Below are 17,906 nucleotides of genomic sequence, written 5' to 3' on the forward strand. Positions count from 1 at the left end.
TACTGAAAGTATAGGCAGTGACTACATTTTAATGTGAATTCTAAAATATGCATGTAGAACTTGGGCAATTTGCATTCTGCAGGAGAAAGCTTAAGTGCATTTGCAACTTCCTTGAAAATTTTAAACTGTATTTTATTAGAGTTTGTCTCTGAATGCCAAGGATCTGGGTTTTATAAGACACGATTTTAATTATTACTTGTAATCATTAATTTTTCCACAAAATTGGGGAAAATTGGTGAAATTTACAGTATCTTCTTATTTAAAAAACAATAGCAACTCTTTCTTATTTTCTAAGTGATTTACAGTGGGCATGTATTACTTTTATGTGGAGAGTCAAATTTTGAAGATAGATTTTGTTATTTCTTAAAATCCAAATTATCAATACCCATGACTGATTTAGCATTTAGCTTCCCTTCAAAATTGAGATATTAATGCCATTGTATTGCTATTCTCACAGTATTTGAAGTTAATGTTGCAAGAAATGTCAAATTTTTCTATCTCTACAGTTTGAAAAAAAAGAATCAACATAATGGTGATTCTGTAATCTTCAGATGGTTCTGCCTTTAAGAACTCATTCTAGAAGAAACATATGCACTGGATTTTAATCACTGAGCTCAGAAATCAAGATGCTCACATATAAACCTCAATACACAATAGTATTTAAAATAGAAATTAAATCCATTATAAAAGCAGTATGTATACTTTATGAGGGGATTATGTACATATTCTACCTAAAAAAGTCCATCACTATTAGTCAAAAATAACATAATTTTAATCACAAAACTGTCTTAAAAATGACATAGACATCTATTGCCAAATGTATTACATATTAGTAAATATTTAAAGTAAGCAAAACAAAGATGTAAGAAATGGTTTAAAAATATTAATAGCATCAGGGGAAAAACTAGAACCTGAAGACCATTATAATGAAAACAAAACCTCAAAAGTAATTAAAAAGCAAAAAGAAATAAGACATACTAAGATTGATAAAAAATAGCAGAGCATCAGGAGGAAAATGATCTATTTAATGGGTATCCAAATCTTTCCAAGAAAGAACAAATATAAAAAAGAACTTGAGAGAAAAGAAACACAAGAGTCACTAAAGCAATGGCATTAGTGACAGACATGTACAAGAAGCACCCAGAACATGGCAGTAGATTTGGTTCAAACATGTATGTGGACAATTGTATACATGGTATATGTAAGGGCAAAGTGGCAAAAAACAAATTGAGTTTTTAGACTATTTTAGCCAAATTATCCCCACAATGAAATTCTAGCAATCAACAAATGAGCGGCAGATCAGAAGTGTCCAACTTGGCTTATAAAGGAAAACCATGGAGTAGAACAGAAAGGGAAAGAGTGAGGAAAAATGAAAGGGAGAGGGAAAGAGAGCAAGCATGTGTGCGTGTGTGTATGTATGTGTGTGTGTGTGTGTGTGTGTGTATGTATGTGTGTGTGTGTGTGTGTGTGTGTGTGTGTGTGTGTGTGTGTATCCTAAAGCCAAGGGAACAAAATAGCTTTCACTTATATCATTAAGCACTGGATGTGGCAGTCCACCCATCCATTTCCTGGTATTGACTGGGCATCAACTATTTTCATAGTATCAGGACAGATAGTATGGACGGAAAAAAAAATCCAAAGGTCGTATGGTCTAATGATAGCAAGAGAAAAAGGACAGTATAGATTTATCTGTTGTGAACAACACCATGAACAAAACATGAATCCTCTGACATGAACCAAAAATTTGAAGTGTTAAAAGGAAAAACGTCCAAAAATAATCTAGTCAGAGAAATCTTTGAAAATATACAACAGGTAGTTGAAAGACCTCGGGAAGAGAGAACAGAAGCGGCCTCCAGGCCAGTAGTACGTGCAGTATGAAGGACAGTTTAGAGGAAGATTAGACTACAAGCACCTCTTGTAGGACTTTTTTTTTAAAAAAAACATTTTAATGATGGGAGAATTGAGATGCAAAGAAAATGGGATCTAGGGAAAGAAGCTGTATTAAGGAGAAAGAGGTGTTGATCTATGTAGTGAACAGCCTCAAGTTCAAATGCAATACCATGTAATTGTAAGGACACCTCAGCTATGAAAAGACCTGCTTAGTGGGATGCTAGAGATATTCAGGGATATTGGGTAGGGCATGTGGAATGGGGAGAGGGAAGAAATGCTACTGAGAATGTCCTTGGAATATCCTTAGGAAAAGTTATCATGGGATAAACTCTTCAATTTTTCCAATAAAATACAATTCACCTTCAAAATCAATGACACCAAATTCTAAGAAACAAGATAACGTTTTAAAGCACAACTATTACTTACAAGGAAGTATAAATTAGCAATCTTCAGATGGTTGTCTCACTGGCCTTCATAAGGAAAAACACATCTTTATCACAGTACTTTATCACAGTAGATAGAATCTAACTTACAAAATTTTATATCTACACTTAGAGCATGCAAAATGATGAATCTATGATTACATTGCAAAAGAGGACATTTAAAATGCTCTGTGTACTGTGGATATAATATATTAGTCTGATATATTCACATATCACTTATATTATGCATTATTGTTACATATTTTCATATTTATAGCTCAGCAAGATAGTTCTGTACAGGAAGTTTACTGTGGCATTATTATTTATAGTGAAATTCTGTGATGAAAATGTAATGGTCAATTCACAAGGGGCAAGTTATTTAAACTGTAGTACATAGATAAAATCAAATTATGCATGTAGATTTAAAAACTGCACAGATCTACAGTCACTGAGAATCAGGACCTCTGATGAAAAATGCTAAGACATGCTGGGTAATGAGCAGATATATGCCTTATATCTACAGGCTACTTAACAATGGGTCAGGAGCATGGTACAGAATGTCTCTAGAATGACATACCACAGAATGACAAGCTAGGAATCTTGGTATCCATAAAGGAGAGTTGTTAGCCATGGTGCAAGACATTTTATTTGGGGGATTGGACACTGTTAGAAAAAAAAATGTTAGCCTTTTTCAGCCAGGTAAAATTACTGTTAACTTTTAAGAAGCCAAAATAAAGATTATGGACTGTGCTGTAGTGTTCTGAAAATGAATCAGGGGCCATTTGCATTCTAGAAGAGACCTAAAAGATGGTTTTGTATGGTAAGAGGCCAGGCAAAAGGGGAAGTTAAAGTGACAAGTTTGGAGTGTAAGGAAATTAACGCACAAAGGAATAGATAGCCTATAGTTGTCCAGTGTGGAGTTCCAACATTTGGTGTCCTGAGTTTAAATGCTAAGCAATGACGATGGCAAAATAAAATGTCTTTTATACTAACAAACACCATTCTTAGAATAAAGACCTGAAATACTTAAGTATATTTTTAAAACACAAACTATTAAAGGTCCAGTATGTGTTCTTTCTACCAATAATTGAATACATTTGTTTTTAATCAAAATAAAGCTAAAGACATTAAAGTGCTAATTCTTCTGAAGAGGCCAAGCTGTTTGGAGAAAGCAAACATGATACAATTTACTACCTTATAATTAGTGCTCTGTTCTGACTCTTTCTCTCCTCTCCAACCTCCTTATCATTCTGTCTTGTAAAGCTGTGGCATGCATAAGAACAAGGTTCACCAATCATTCTTACTTTATATCCTCATCGTTGGCAAAAATGACCACAGCCCTGGAGTTGGGGGTGTCCAAGAGCTGCTTGATAATTCTATCGAAGTCAATGGTCCTGTCCTTGCGCTCTTGGGGAATTCTCACGGACTGGGCAATGCAGAGGCCACCTGTTCAAGAAAAGAAAGCAGAGTGTTAATAAACTTGCCACAGAGGTATCAAAAGGACAGGAAAGTTTGTGTGTGTGTGTGTGTGTGTGTGTGTGTGTGTGTGTGTGTGTGTGTGTGTGAATGTGTGTGTGTGTGTGTGTGTGTGTGAATGTGTGTGTGTGTGTGTGTGTGTGTGTGTGTGTGTGTGTGTGTGTGTGTAGTGGGTGATGCTTACTGTGCAGCATTATCTTGGGGATACCTATGCTTCCGGAAAGCATAAGACATCATGCTTATTTTTTAACTGTTTGGGCAAATCACACAGTTAAACACATTCTCGTGCATTTTGAATACTAACTTCCCAGGAAAGCCAATGGTACTGACTGAAAGGAAGCAGGGAAAGCTTGACAGACAAAGTGTGTGGATGGAGGTCTTTACAATGTGTGTTATATACAGTAACATATAGACTGAAGCAGCTAGTTTTCATCTCTATGCATGAGAGTTTTCTGACCTTTATATTCTCAGTTCTTTTCCCCAACACATGACTCTCAGATTTTAAAACCAGCTTCAAAGCAATTCAAACAAAAGTAAAGAAATCAGTAAGAATGTCAGTTATTACCAACAAAACATTGTGGATCACATACAATTGGTTCTGCCATTATTTCATATATTCCATCCTGTGTTCCTATAAACCATGTGGATTATAGGAGCTAGTGTTCCCTACTTTTTGTAATGAGAATATTAGATAAGTTATTTTCCTCCATGCTCTTCAGCATCCTCATGGTCCCAAGCAATTTTTACAAATGTCAAGAGGAGACATAGAGGGAAGTTCCTGAAAAATGGGTAGACTCCATTTTATTGCAAGACATGCTAAGCTCATCCCTCAGAAATATAAGATTTTAAAAGATATACTTTCAATACTTTCAGACAGGCAAGTGAAGAAAAGGAGATACTATGTTTATAGTAAAAGTTACAAAGACCAGCAATGGGGTAGAAGACTTAAGTGGAAACTAGAAAAACTGTGTGTTTTTTCCTGTCATTTGTTGGGAAGACATGCAAAATGAACTTTTTTACACTTACAACATGAATTGAGTGTGTGTTTTGGGTAGGTTATAAATAGGCTTCTGCAAACACAGAAAACTATAAACTCTGATTCCAAATTAAGACTCCACTGAAACTTTATCTCAGTTGTTTATGTTACTGTCATGTTAAGCAGCATTCAAACATCAGTCCTCCCGGGTGAGAGGGAGCCAGGGTGAGCAGTGTGGAGCGGTATGCACAGGAACTGATCTCGCCACTTTTTATTATTTACCATATTAGAACACCTGTGATACATATCATTGTTCAGTTGTCCTGTAACAACATAATCAGGCTAATCAATCTAGCGGACATTTCTATAACCATAGGTACAACAGGAGTACACACTCATTTCAAGTGCTGCTCAAAGATCCATTAACTCCAACCATGCCCAGTCCTTAAAGAAGAAGGAAATGATAGCTCACAGAAATCCTGCAAAATATATTCTAGGAACTTAATGAAAAGTAAATCATTAGCAAAAGTCATGGGAAGATCCAAATCTTTAACATTCAACAACAGCCTTTTCAGTTTAGCAATGGGTCAAATAGGTAGTATCCAAACAATCAAACACTTTCAAAAGACTTAAAATAAAACTACTATACACTGAAATTAATGTTTAATAGCTGAAATTGTAGTTAGATGGAAACATATTTATACAAGAAGAAATTAAAAATAACATAGATATCCTATATTCCCAAAAAGAGTACATAAATAAACACATGGAAAGCAAAAATATGATTAAAAAATAAGTCAAAAATCAATAAATGTTGACATACAGAAAGAGTACAGAATAAAACAGTACATTACCAAATCTCTTTGTTGAAAAGTACAATAAAATTGATAGTGTTTAAGCTATGAGAGAGATCTCAAAAACTGCATGAGAGATAAAATAGAAATATAACTGGGCATTCTATTTATTCATGTGATGGCCATTTATGCCCTTAAGCTCAGAAATATTAAAGAAATGGAAGACTCCTTTGAAATATGCAAGTTATAATTGTTGTGAATGTTGAATGCAAAATTATCATCTGAATAATCCCAGATCATCTGCATGATCCCATATAAGTTATAAGTACCAATTTGAAAAGTGCCCAATACCTTCAGAAAAGAAAGTTACAGGCTCAACTGGTTTCATTGATGGATCCCAAAAGTCTGTTAGGAGGATGTGAACCTATCCACACAAGATGTTTCAATAGCGAGGGGGTTAATATTTAATTCATTATATGAGGTCAGAAATATAAAACACTTCCAGAATCAGCTAAAACCCATGTCAAAATTTTCACGTATAAGAAGAAAGTTCATGTAGATAGGCTGCAGATTGATGTAAATGTTAAATGGTGTGGGCAGTCAATCTGAGCTACTGACATTGTTTTAGATGTCATTAAGCTTCAAATGCCACCTCAGGAAGCATCATGGAACCATGTGTTGAAAAGCAATACCAAGTGTACAGCACCCTCTCAGAGTGTGGTACACCTAGAGCTTAAAACATTAGTAACTCAAGAGCTAAGGATATAGCCTTGTGGCAATTCTTGGTATTTAAAAATCATTTTGTTTAATCTTTACACATAAAGAAAACTTTGACAATTTCCATGTTATGTTTTTAATGTACTTTATAATCATTGTAACTAGTAAGATTTCTATGCACACTATCAAACCTTTAAAAAAGTCAAGTGCTGACAAAAATATTCATATAGCTTTATGCACGATGCTTTTAAAAATATGTACATTTATCTCTGTTTTCTAAAGTTGCTTAAATTAAAAAAAAAAAACAGAAAAGCAGTCTAGTCACATGCTATCATAATCTTAAGAAAATAAAGCTAGCTATAAATCTTTGTCCATAACATGATGAATTCGATCCCTATGTGTCACATGAAAAGGAAAAGAAAGAAGAAAAGCAATGTCCCAGTCAAGACAGATGCAGTAGGAAGGCAGAAAATCCAAGCCTTTTTCATTGTTTAGGACATCTTTATTCTGCCTCTAAATCCTGGGCATGTATAAATGTCTAAAACCACCATTCCACTGCTATAGCAGGAGAAACCACAAGGTTTCAAATGGAATTCTTGATGCTCATTGGCCTTCTTTACCTTTTTCCCCAACATCATTTAGGTAGTTTTGAGATAAGGGTCACAGGTCAACTGTTGCTGAAGTCTCAATAAGTTTTTGCCAAAGTCTGAAGGCAAATGTCAAAGTTAAACATAGAAAGTAAAGCAAGATTAATTGAGAGGCTAGGTCAGACTTTGTTATTTGAAGTAAAGATCTGAACTTGACTTCCTTTATTGGGGGTGAGCAAGGGCAGGACTACATTCAAATAATTGATTTGTCTCATGACCTCTATAACCAAAGAAAAAATGCTATATCCATTTAGGTGTTAGGTCTAGGAAATAGAACTCAGCATATGGTATTCCTTATAATCATAGAGCTAGAATTGGGTGTAAATTATTTAAGTGATTGATCTGTCTTATTGGGTGTGTATAAATTGTGCTGGATAAGGACTCTGATTTTCCTTAAGTTAGAGTTTCAGAAAAATGCTTAAGAAGATATTTCCAAATATCAAAGTAGTCAATCCTCTTTGTTAAATAGTTGAATGGCATGAAAAGAGATATTATTTATTGTTTAATATTTGAAATTTTTGAAATCCTCAACTTATCAAAAGAGTGAAACGGAAAAATTATCAGTATTCAAGTTTTTTAAAAAAAATGGATCAGCAGATCCTATAGTTCAGACCAGTTTTACTCACATAAACATAAGGTTTTCTATGGAATCTAGTGTAAAAGGAAATGTGGACATAAAACATTAAAAGTGCTACTGTTTAAAAAATTAAAAAATATGGACTGGAGGGATGGTTCAGAGGTTAAGAGCACTGAGTGCTCTAACAGAGGTCCAGAGTTCAATTCCCAGAACCCTATGGTAGTTCACAACCACCTGTAATGGTATCGATGCCTTCTTCTGGTGTGTCTGAAGAGAGTGACAGCATACTCATAGACATATAAATAAATAAATAATATGCAAACAAATTTAAAATGATACACTCTTAAAACTTAACAATAAAAAGCAATACAGCATTAACAAACAGGAAGTGGAAATGAGAAAATAAAGAGGAAGTTAGTGGGAGGCATACACTGAGGAGTGAATATGACAAAAATTCTTTGCATACGTGCAATATGCAGATCTGTTAATAGCCTTCTCTCTAAAATACTGCTTAAGTAAGGAAACTACTAACAGACACAAAAGTAAATTGGGTAAAAGAATCGTTTAGAACAGGTACCTGAAGCGATAGGAAAAAGGAGACATGAGAGAACTGTTAAATTTCTATCACATACTAACACAAAACCATCAAAGTTTTTAATAACAGCAACTTTCTATGATCATCAAATGCTGGAGATGAATCAGAATAGAGAAATATCTATTCATTACTAATTACACTATGTGATGGCTCAATCATGTCAGAAAGTGGGTTCATATTTTGCAGGTGTTATCACAGTTAGTTCCTTTTGGAGAATCAACTCTTACCCTAGAAAAGAATTGCAACTTTATTTTTTAAAAATGTGGATGTTCATATGAGATTTAGTTATAATTATCACTAATGAATATATATCAGTTTTAAAAGGTAAATAGATGATAAACTGTGAATAATGTACAGGTCAGAATATTTCTTAGCAGCCTACAGGAGTCATTCTTTTAGGGAAAAGGAATGAAACTGAGGTACACTGCACTAGTTGTAAGACAATGAACTCAAAAGTCTCTATCCAGAATCCTTCTAAAGATACAACAATGTGTAAAATGAAAAACTGAAGATGAATACAATTGGGAAACAAGTGTTCTCAGAGTAGGAGAGGTTTATCAAAATAGCTCAGTACAAAGGACTATGTGCTGAGAGGCATAGTTTCTGTTGTTTGGAAATTGGTGTGGTAGGTATAGGCTAAAAAAGTCCTATGCTCATCTGGAAAGCATACCATGTTAACTAGCATTATATCCACTGTGTAGAAGGTTTCCAGCCAACAGTGGCAATGAGCCTCACTGTGTTATGAATCTGTGAAGAACTTAAGGATATGTAGAAAAATGATGACCTGCATCAACTCTGAAAAACAGTGTTTAATGAGAAATGCTCTGGCTAAGAATTGCATGTAAAATGGTGTTCTTATTTGTAAACTTCCTCTTTGATGGATGCAATTTCACAATCTGAAGCTGCTTTCTAGAATTGGTTGAGCAAAGTAAGATAAACTCTATAATGGAAGTCGGGCCCATAGTTACTAGAATAATTACACAGAAGCCTTGAGTCCTGTCATATAGTAAAATAGTTTGGGTCCTTAAAAGAAATACACATTTTAGAGATGGAGGAGTAAACTGCATGCATCTTAGTGTTTATATATGTACATGCTAGCTAGTGTTCTATAAAAGGTCTAAATGCAATCATATCTTACAACTCGCATATTTAGGTAGCATCCAGTTGTTGGTTTGGAGAAATCTTTCAACAGCACAAAAAAAAGTCTCCTTTGGAACATGGACAACTGTATGACTATAGCTGGGGACACATAGGATTCAGCCTGGGTATTCATTCGGGGCGAACAAATAATACATAAAAATAATGAATGAAGAAGGTTATCAAATGGATATGGGAGTCAACATAAATGAGCTTCCCCTGAGTAAAGTGAAGTCACTGGTAAGAACAAAATAAATAATAGTATCATTGAATTATTATTCAGTGGTCCAATTTCCTGTGGCTACCAGTTCCATAATGAGCAAGTGGGTATACGAAAGAATGAATGAAACTTCCCTGTAGAATAATTCCAAACAGACAGTAAAAATGAAGCTAGGGAGAGGGAATTCCATCAGTGGAACACTGCAATAGTTACTGTTGCCTTTTGGTCCTATAGAGTCTGGAGGAAACATTAGAACAAATAGAACATTAGGTTACCTAAAAGCACAAACCACTGAAAGCATCTTAACTACCTGGTAACTGTAACACACCCCTTTAACATTTTCCATAATTTTCCTTTGATGAGGTAGATAGAAGCTATTCAACCTTTGAACACAGATGCCATAAACTGAATCTATGTATCTCTTCAAATGACTTTTACTGACACCTAATGCCAAGAATTACTGCATTCAGTTCAGTTCTGAGGTGATACTGATGCTGCTGGTCTGGAAGCTACACTGGAGGAACCTGCTCCAGGCAACATGGAAGGAGATGCTGAGAAATACTCATCTGTGGGCCTTCACTTGAACTGGAGCTAGCTCTGGGAGGGGGCCGCAGTGTTGTGTACTGTTATTCCAGCCAAACGAAGCTGAGAGCATGGCGGCCTCAAACAAGGAGAGGGATAGATCATTATACTTTGTTATAGAGTGCACAATGATGCCGCAAGAGAACGATAAGGAAGATGTCCGTAGGCAGTGGTCAACGCCATCTCCGTGCTATAATTCCTCCATGTCTGGGAGGCATTATGCAGAGGCAGGGAATGAAATGGTCTGTAAAGTGTCCTGGGGATGCTGGGGAGAAGACATGGCTACTTTACCACCTTCTCTGCAGGCTATGGGAAGGCATTGGGATGGAAAGCCAGCTTCCCATCAGGATTCAATTACAGCTGAATGATTAAGCAAATGAGAGCAAACTCCATTTGGCTATGTGATTAGCAGAGGGCTGGTCCACAATCTGAATTGCTGCTCATCCAGTGCACACTGGAGCACTCGATAAGTGGGGTTTCATGACTGCAGTGTGGAGAAGCATACCCCTTTTAAACTGAGAAGTACCCACAGGTGAACCAAATCAAAATACCTTAACAGAAGAGAGAAATGGGCTATTATCCTGGTAATGGCGATAAGCAAGTTCATAATGCTAAAACGTGAACAAAGGAAGAAGATTGGAACAGGAAGAAAGAGAGGTGAGCATGCTGTTTTCATCTGCTCCTGGAGGGCATCAGTTGTGCCTGCTGATGAAGGAAAGTCATCTCATTTGCATCAGACTCATAGCACAAGGATTCAAAACTCACTTAGGCAGTGGGTGGATGACTTCACCTCAAGCATGCAGATGAAGTGTGTTGTGTCAGAGATATGCCACCTTCACAGGGAAAATCTGTGTCTGGTCATCTCCCAACAAAGAAGAGATCTAGAATGTCCTGCCTATACACACTCGACATTCAGGTACCAGCAGGGCTCTTCCTCCATAATGATGACTCGGCACATATAGTTTTACCTTCACCCCAATCTGGTGTCTCACTGAATTCAAATCTGCTCCATCATTTTTGTTTTTTATTCTAGCTATGTCTCCCCCAGGGGAGTCAGCTTGTCCACTGTGTGTGATGTCCCTGCTGTACAGGTGCAAGCTATGGTTGAAGAGATAGTTGTTAAGCAGATTAAGAATCTAACTTTTGAGAAATCTTATTATGTTTTAATATTATAAACATGCTGTAGGTATATATTTATGTGTATGTCATGCAGGTTCCATGAAGGCCAGAAAGAACATTGGATCCCTTTGATCTGGAGTTACAGGTAGCTGTACAGAGGCTCTGTTATGGAGCCTTATTTGGACTCTGAAATCTACTACAGGGACAACGCATAGATGCAGAGATAGTTTAACCGTTAAAAGCATGTGTAGCTCTTTCAGACAACTAGGTTTAAATTCTCAGCACTCACTTAACAGCTCACGGTTGTCAATAACACCAGTTACAGAAGATCTGACATCCTCTTCTGGCCTTCATGGACATTGCATGCATGCATATGTTGTATAGACAAGCATATAGGAAAAACATTCAAGCATATTATAAAAAAAAAAGTGATAAAGAGTTTAAGAAGAGCTTCAAGGGCTGTTAACTGTCTAACCATATTTCTAACTCCAAGAATACAACTTTTTAAAGTATGTATGTATGTATGTATGTATGTATGTATGTATGTATGTATGTATTTATTTATTTTTGGCTAAGTTTCTAATCAAAGAACGTTTCAACTACCCAGTGAGTTCCAACTGCTGTGGGAGGGATATTTACAAACAGTAGAATTGGGCAGTGCTATTATAAAAATTACAAATGAAAAGTTCTATCACTCGGACTGGAGAGATGCTTTTGTTGTTAAGAGCTCTGACTGCTCTTCCTAAGGACCTGGATTCAATTCCCAGTATCCTTGTGATAACTCACAACGATCTGTCAATCCAGTCTCAGGCTGAGCCTCTGCTCTCTTCTGGTTGGCACCGGCACTGCATTCATGTGGTACACACTCATCTACATAAAATGAAAATAGGTAAATCTTAAAAAAAAAAAAAAAAGAAAGAAAAAGAAATCAAAATAGTCATGTCACGGACAGAGAAACTCCATTCCTGCCATCTCAGCTTCTCAGCTTTGACAGAGAGGATAATTTTCAGTGGCTTTTGGAGACAAGCTCCTGAGATAATAAGGGGAATCTAAGCCTTCAAAATCAATCTTTGCTTCATTTGGAGCTGAAAGCTAGCGGGTTGGTCTTTGTCTGGTAGGATTCAATCTGCAACATTAAGGAGCCAGAGCACAGGCTTCTTCCAATAAACTCTGTGGCTCTCCTAACTGATTACAGATTCACTCCCATCTAAAAGAGGAAACAATTTACAGTCAGCAGCTTGGTCCAGGAAGAGCCTCCACTTGAGATGAGGCCTGTTACTTAGCTAAGCCAATTCAATTTAGCAAATACGGAGAAGGTGCAGTGTAAGATTCTGTTGGAGTTTCCACCAGAAACAAAATATATAAGCAAAAAGGTAATTTGGATTGCGGGGAACTCAGATCAAGACCAATGAAGATCAACATTGATCTGAGTTGGGAGACTGGGTTATAAGAAAATTTTCAAAATCAGATGTCATTCCGTATGGTCTTTATTGATTAACATATTCATTAGCCACCCTGTTTTTCTGTGAGGCAGAGATGTTTTGAAGTTAAGTGCTTCCTTAGATTGCAGGCTGGCACTAGGATTTTCATCTTTCAATTGCTGATGCTAAATTACTAAATGTTTACTTGTCCTCAGATATGATATGTCACAAGGATAGCCAAATATAGGGACACGGAGGATCTATTTTGTCTGAATTTTAATATGCAGCCCTTGCAAAGACAGTCTTTGAGACTTATGCCACTCTCAAAGCAAAGGGAACATACAAATCTTAGATTGTCATGAAGCTTACAAGAATAACTGTGTCCCTCTCTGAGGTTATATAAACAGTAACAATTTTTAGTAAAGGGGTGCTCTCAGATCAATTGACCTGCTCGCATGTTGTAGATAGAACTCCAGAAATGTACCTTTACTGAGCTGTCACCTAGCTACAGTCAAAGATTTGTTGTTGTTGTTGCTGTTGTTGTCTGTAGCAGGAATAGTAGAGCTGCATCCATATAAATGCCCTGCAGCTGTAGAAACCTCTCCTGAATTGAGGACTGCCTGAGAAGACAGATAGCTGGTGCAAACAGTGCTAGCCAATTAGGAACTGCTGTTTAGATTAAATACTTTCTTGGATAAAATGGGGACATGGGTAGAGTGTATTAAAGAGGCTCACAGCACTGCTCAGATGAACTTGCTGCAGAATTTCTCACCTGCTCCTCGGAATCTCTACTTTTGACACTGTACCAACTTGCCCTCAACCCCCAAGAGCTGGTAGGATGGGGCAGAGAGTTGTACAGGACCTAGGCAGTGGTTGTTGTTATTGCTTTTGTTTTGGGGATTATTGTGTGTTTGTTTGTTGAGGCATCCACACTTCTACATGTAATGAATGCATCATGCAAACAAATATGTAAGTAACTTGATAAACTCTCTGGCTCACTAGTTATACTTATCTCATCTAGATAAATAATCATTTCTTCATATTGTCTCAGAAAAAGACATGCAACAGGGGCTAAAATACAGTACTTAGTTAAGGAGCCAAAGACTCTATGGAAGAGGTTATCTGAGGTTTATACTTATCATCTATAGAGAGGAAGAACTTGGGAGGGAAAGGCCAAGGTCATTTGTGAATAAGACTACCCAGCTGTCATTTCTCTAGAAACATTGCTAATATACCTGTGTGGTTGCTTAGAGAGGTGAGGGTTGCATTTCTAAGCAATAGCTCACCCCAGGCACAGTAACCGTGTCAGCTGCACCCTTATTTCCAGCCTCATTCTGATAGAAATGACTTCCTGACCTTTGAAGGACACATCTCAGAAATTACTTCAGGGAAATTGGATTTTTTTTGTTCATTTGTTTGCTTGTTTGTATTGTTGGTTTGTTTTGCTTTGTTTTGAAGTGGGAGAAGAGGAGAGAGAAGCTGTCAGGGCCTTTTCCTCCAGCCAAGGGTATATTTTGATCCATGGAGCCATTACTATATTCTTGACAGCATTAAAACAGGAGTAAAAGCATAAATATTGACCAATTAGACTGGTAAGCCAGGAAAAAGTAATAGAAAACTAGAGACCTTGAGAAGTCATCATTTAGATAAAGAAATGGGGTCAGGGGCTACCCACTTCCTGATGTGGGAGCTTTGCTGTGAATGCTGTCCCTATTCAGTTCTCTGTGCTAAGAAATGAAGACCTTCAGAAGTGATCTTTTAATTCGGTAAATTCTTATCTGAATATAAAAGGAGAGAAAATCCTTGAATGTCAAAGATGTCAAAGAGAGCAGAGAGAAAAAAGATACCCGGGAAGGGCGGAGGCTGTTCTGCAATGAAGACCAGAAAAAATGAAATCACATTCACCTTCATGGATTTGAGAACAAGTTCATTAGGCAACAGGACTCAGGAGAAATGAACATGTAAGAAATAGAGAAAGTTTTAGAGATAACGAATTTGGCAACAGAACACACATCTGGGGAGACGTGACTGGGTTACTGATAATTCTTAGATGCCAACACTGAATCATATTTAAGATACATGTTTTTCATTCTTGCTTGAAGAAAGGAAAGAAAGAATAAAAAATGTTACAGCTGAATTCCCCCAAAATATTCTCAGCACCAGGGCAGAGAGAACATTTCAAGGACCATGGTAGGTTTGACAGCAATGAAGGCTAGTGCTACTAAACATGTACATTCAGGATTTACCTGCATGAGGCTTTCTGGGTCAAATCTGTGAGAATCTTCCAATTGGTGCCCCACCAGGGAAACCACACTTCCCATTCCAAGGACTATTTTTACATGTTAGTAACAAGTGAGTGTATCACATTTTTCTGCCAAGAGCCAGAGGAAAGAAAGCCCTCATCAAACGTGCTAAGGACACGCAGTGCAACAGTTTGACCTGATAAGCATCTGCTGCCAACTTTGGGAAGTAGAAGTTTGAAGCAATGACAATAGTCCAAAGGAGGAGACTCTGAGTAACAGGTGCTTGCAGGTCATGTACAGAGCTCCAGCAGAGAGGCACCATTCCTGCGATGCCAACATGCTGGAGTGGAGACTTCAATCAGAAAGCTTGCTTTTAGTCATTCTTCTCAGAGGAAGCTTCCCGGCTTCTCCTATGGTCTGTGATGCTGTGCAGTGAGTCATTTCTCTTAATGTTTTTACATCCACATTTTACCTGCTGATTCATTCATTCATCCAAAACATATTTACTAAACAACTGCTAAGTTTTCAGCATGCTGTGCTGCTGGTATGTAGCAGTCAACATGAAAGGCAGACATCTCACTCAACTTGTGCTAACAGGACAACTATCCTTTTACATTTTTCTTTCAGGATAGCGATGCCCTACACAATTTCTGTGAGCCTAGTTTACAACTGCAATCCCAGAGCAGAACATCACATTCTTCTGAACAGCTGGTCTCCTGGCAGGTCGTGAGTGGGTTAATGAAGAATGTGCTCCCATTCAGGAAGCCTTGCGAAGGCAAGCTGTTCCTTTCCTTGAACAAGTAATAAGAAATTGGCTGGTTTTTCACAGTCACTGGTTGTTCCTGTGGCTGGATTATTCTCACCAGTCAAAACCAATTGTCATTTGTCTCCAGATAGCTCCTCTGGAAAACTGTCTATGTAGCCCAGGACAAAATGAAGGGAGTCAATTTTTGAAGCTTATGCTTGGCTAACATTTCTCAAGTATTGTTCTCTGTCTCTGTCTCTCTCTCTCTCTTTCTCTCTCTCTCTCTCTCTCTCTCTCTCTCTCTCTCTCTCTCTGTCTCTCTCTCTCTTGCTCTGTGTGTATATACTTAAGTTAATGTGTGAATGTACAAATGCAGAAATAAGGGAGACATTCATTTCTGCAACTTATTTTTAGGATGAAAACTAGAGGCAGGCTGGTGAAATGGCTCAGGAGTTATGAGTACTGGCTGCACTTACAGAGGACCTGAGTTCAACCTCCAGAACACACATGGTAGCTAATTACCATGTATAACTATAGTACTAGTTGATCTAATGATCTCTTCTGCTCTCCATGGGCAGCATACACACAGACATACATGCTGCAAAGCATTCATACACATCTTAGAAAACAGGGAGGGCTACTATGGTATTATGTCATAGTGGGAATTAAAATAAAGGGGTTTAAATATACTTCAGAGGTTATTGCACTGAGTTATAGATGTAATGTTATATCATACTGCTGAATGTACCTCAATGTTATGAGAAAATGTATGAACTTGGTGTTTTGACTATTCATCATTAATCCTTTCACTATGTTCACTTGTCTCCTGTAACAACTTTTCATTGATTGCTAAGAGTTCTGATACTAAATGTTTTAATTTCTATAGTTCATTTTTTGTGGTATGGGTATTGAAATCAGAGCTGCAAGCATACCTATGCACCCCTTCCACTCTTGGGATAACTCTCCAGCCTTGCCTCTATTCTTGTTCAAATTTTACCATGTTCAACAAGCGCTGGACTGAGGTGTGGATACTCTTCTTTCTTGTAGATAAAATGACATGGACTTAGAAATCAAGATTTGTTCTGTCTTTCGTGGCCAGAGGCAACCCTAAGGCAAACCTGAGAGATTTTCATCTCCAGTCCAGACCTACTACCATCATAGGTGTGATGAGTGTTTTCCCTCGTATTCTGCCCCTCAGCCTTTGCTCTATCCCATTCCATTCCCATTCTGATACTCATCAACACAGCAGAATGGGTACAATTCTTCTAGCTCTTGTATGGTCTTCTAGGCTGCTAAACTCTTTCATAACAATCATTTTTCAATAGTAATTCAGAGGCAGGCCTATTGCATTAGCCCCTCTACTGTTTTCCTATGCATGTCTTCATAGAAAGAAAATAGAAGGATCACAATCCGTTCAATAGCTATGAGAAGCAACTTATACTCTGGTTAAAGTTAATTGTATGCAGTTGATGAACTGTATGATCATCTGGATTTAATTCTATACAGAAACATGCTGAGTACTACTCATCTGCAATTGTGTTAGAAATGTGAGTATGTTTGCTTCAATATAGAACTTTGAAAGACAATGCTAACAGCTGTCATTGCACTAGTGATCACTGCCTGTTTCTCAATAAATTAAATTGATCCTTAAACATTCTATCTCTTTTGTACCTTTTCCTGCAATTTTCTTTTCTGCTTATTGTTTCTGCTATGATCTATCCATTCTGCAGCAAACTACTGCTATGGTTAACACTCAACAGACTACACATATCAAAAAGAGCCTTCTTTAGTGCATTTGAACATTTTTCATTGTTAAAGAAATATCACTCTCTATCAATGTGAATGTCAGAAACCAAAGAAGTAGAAACAAATGAATCCTGCCTCCAGTGGCTTTAGAAATGCATCAACTTCCCCGTTTGTCACAGAGCTTAGAGAAAGTGCTTCTCTTCCTGCGGAATGTGTGAAATATTTAAAGCTTCTGCCAGCCAATACTTCTGTAAGCATCAAGGAGGCCAGTTAGCATTGCAAACTCCCTCTTTGAAACAATACCCATGATTTTGCATAAATGCTTTCTGGGTATGAAGGGTAATTTTAATTGTTAACTTGATAAGATTTAGAATCACCTTGGGGTGGGAAAAAAAAAAAACCTCTTGACACATCTGTGAGGGAGTTTCTAATTTGTTTAATTGAGTTGGGAATGGTACCACCCTAACTGGGGTGGGGGGGTACCATTCTGCTGGCTGGGGATCAAGGGTTGAATAAATAGAAGAAAACCATCTGAGCACACACACTTTTCTCTCCCTGATTCCCAACTAATCATAGACTGTGAACCAGGGTCTCATCTT

At 37.3% G+C, this 17,906-nt stretch overlaps 1 protein-coding gene across 2 annotated transcripts in view; it reads right to left on the reverse strand.

Annotated features, from left to right (window-relative positions):
* GRM7 (glutamate metabotropic receptor 7) overlaps positions 1-17,906 on the reverse strand; it is a gene marked incomplete at both ends in the record, with an annotated part of 887,413 nt that overhangs the window by 418,953 nt on the left and 450,554 nt on the right. For both annotated transcript variants that reach the window (XM_080914160.1, XM_080914159.1), the window contains one exon: positions 3,617-3,758. In XM_080914160.1, coding sequence (XP_080770286.1) covers positions 3,617-3,758 — 142 coding nt within the window. The remainder of the gene's footprint in view (positions 1-3,616; positions 3,759-17,906) is intronic.

The sequence above is a fragment of the Micromys minutus genome (assembly GCF_963924665.1).
Source record: "Micromys minutus genome assembly, chromosome: 3".
NCBI classification, from domain to species: domain Eukaryota; kingdom Metazoa; phylum Chordata; class Mammalia; order Rodentia; family Muridae; genus Micromys; species Micromys minutus.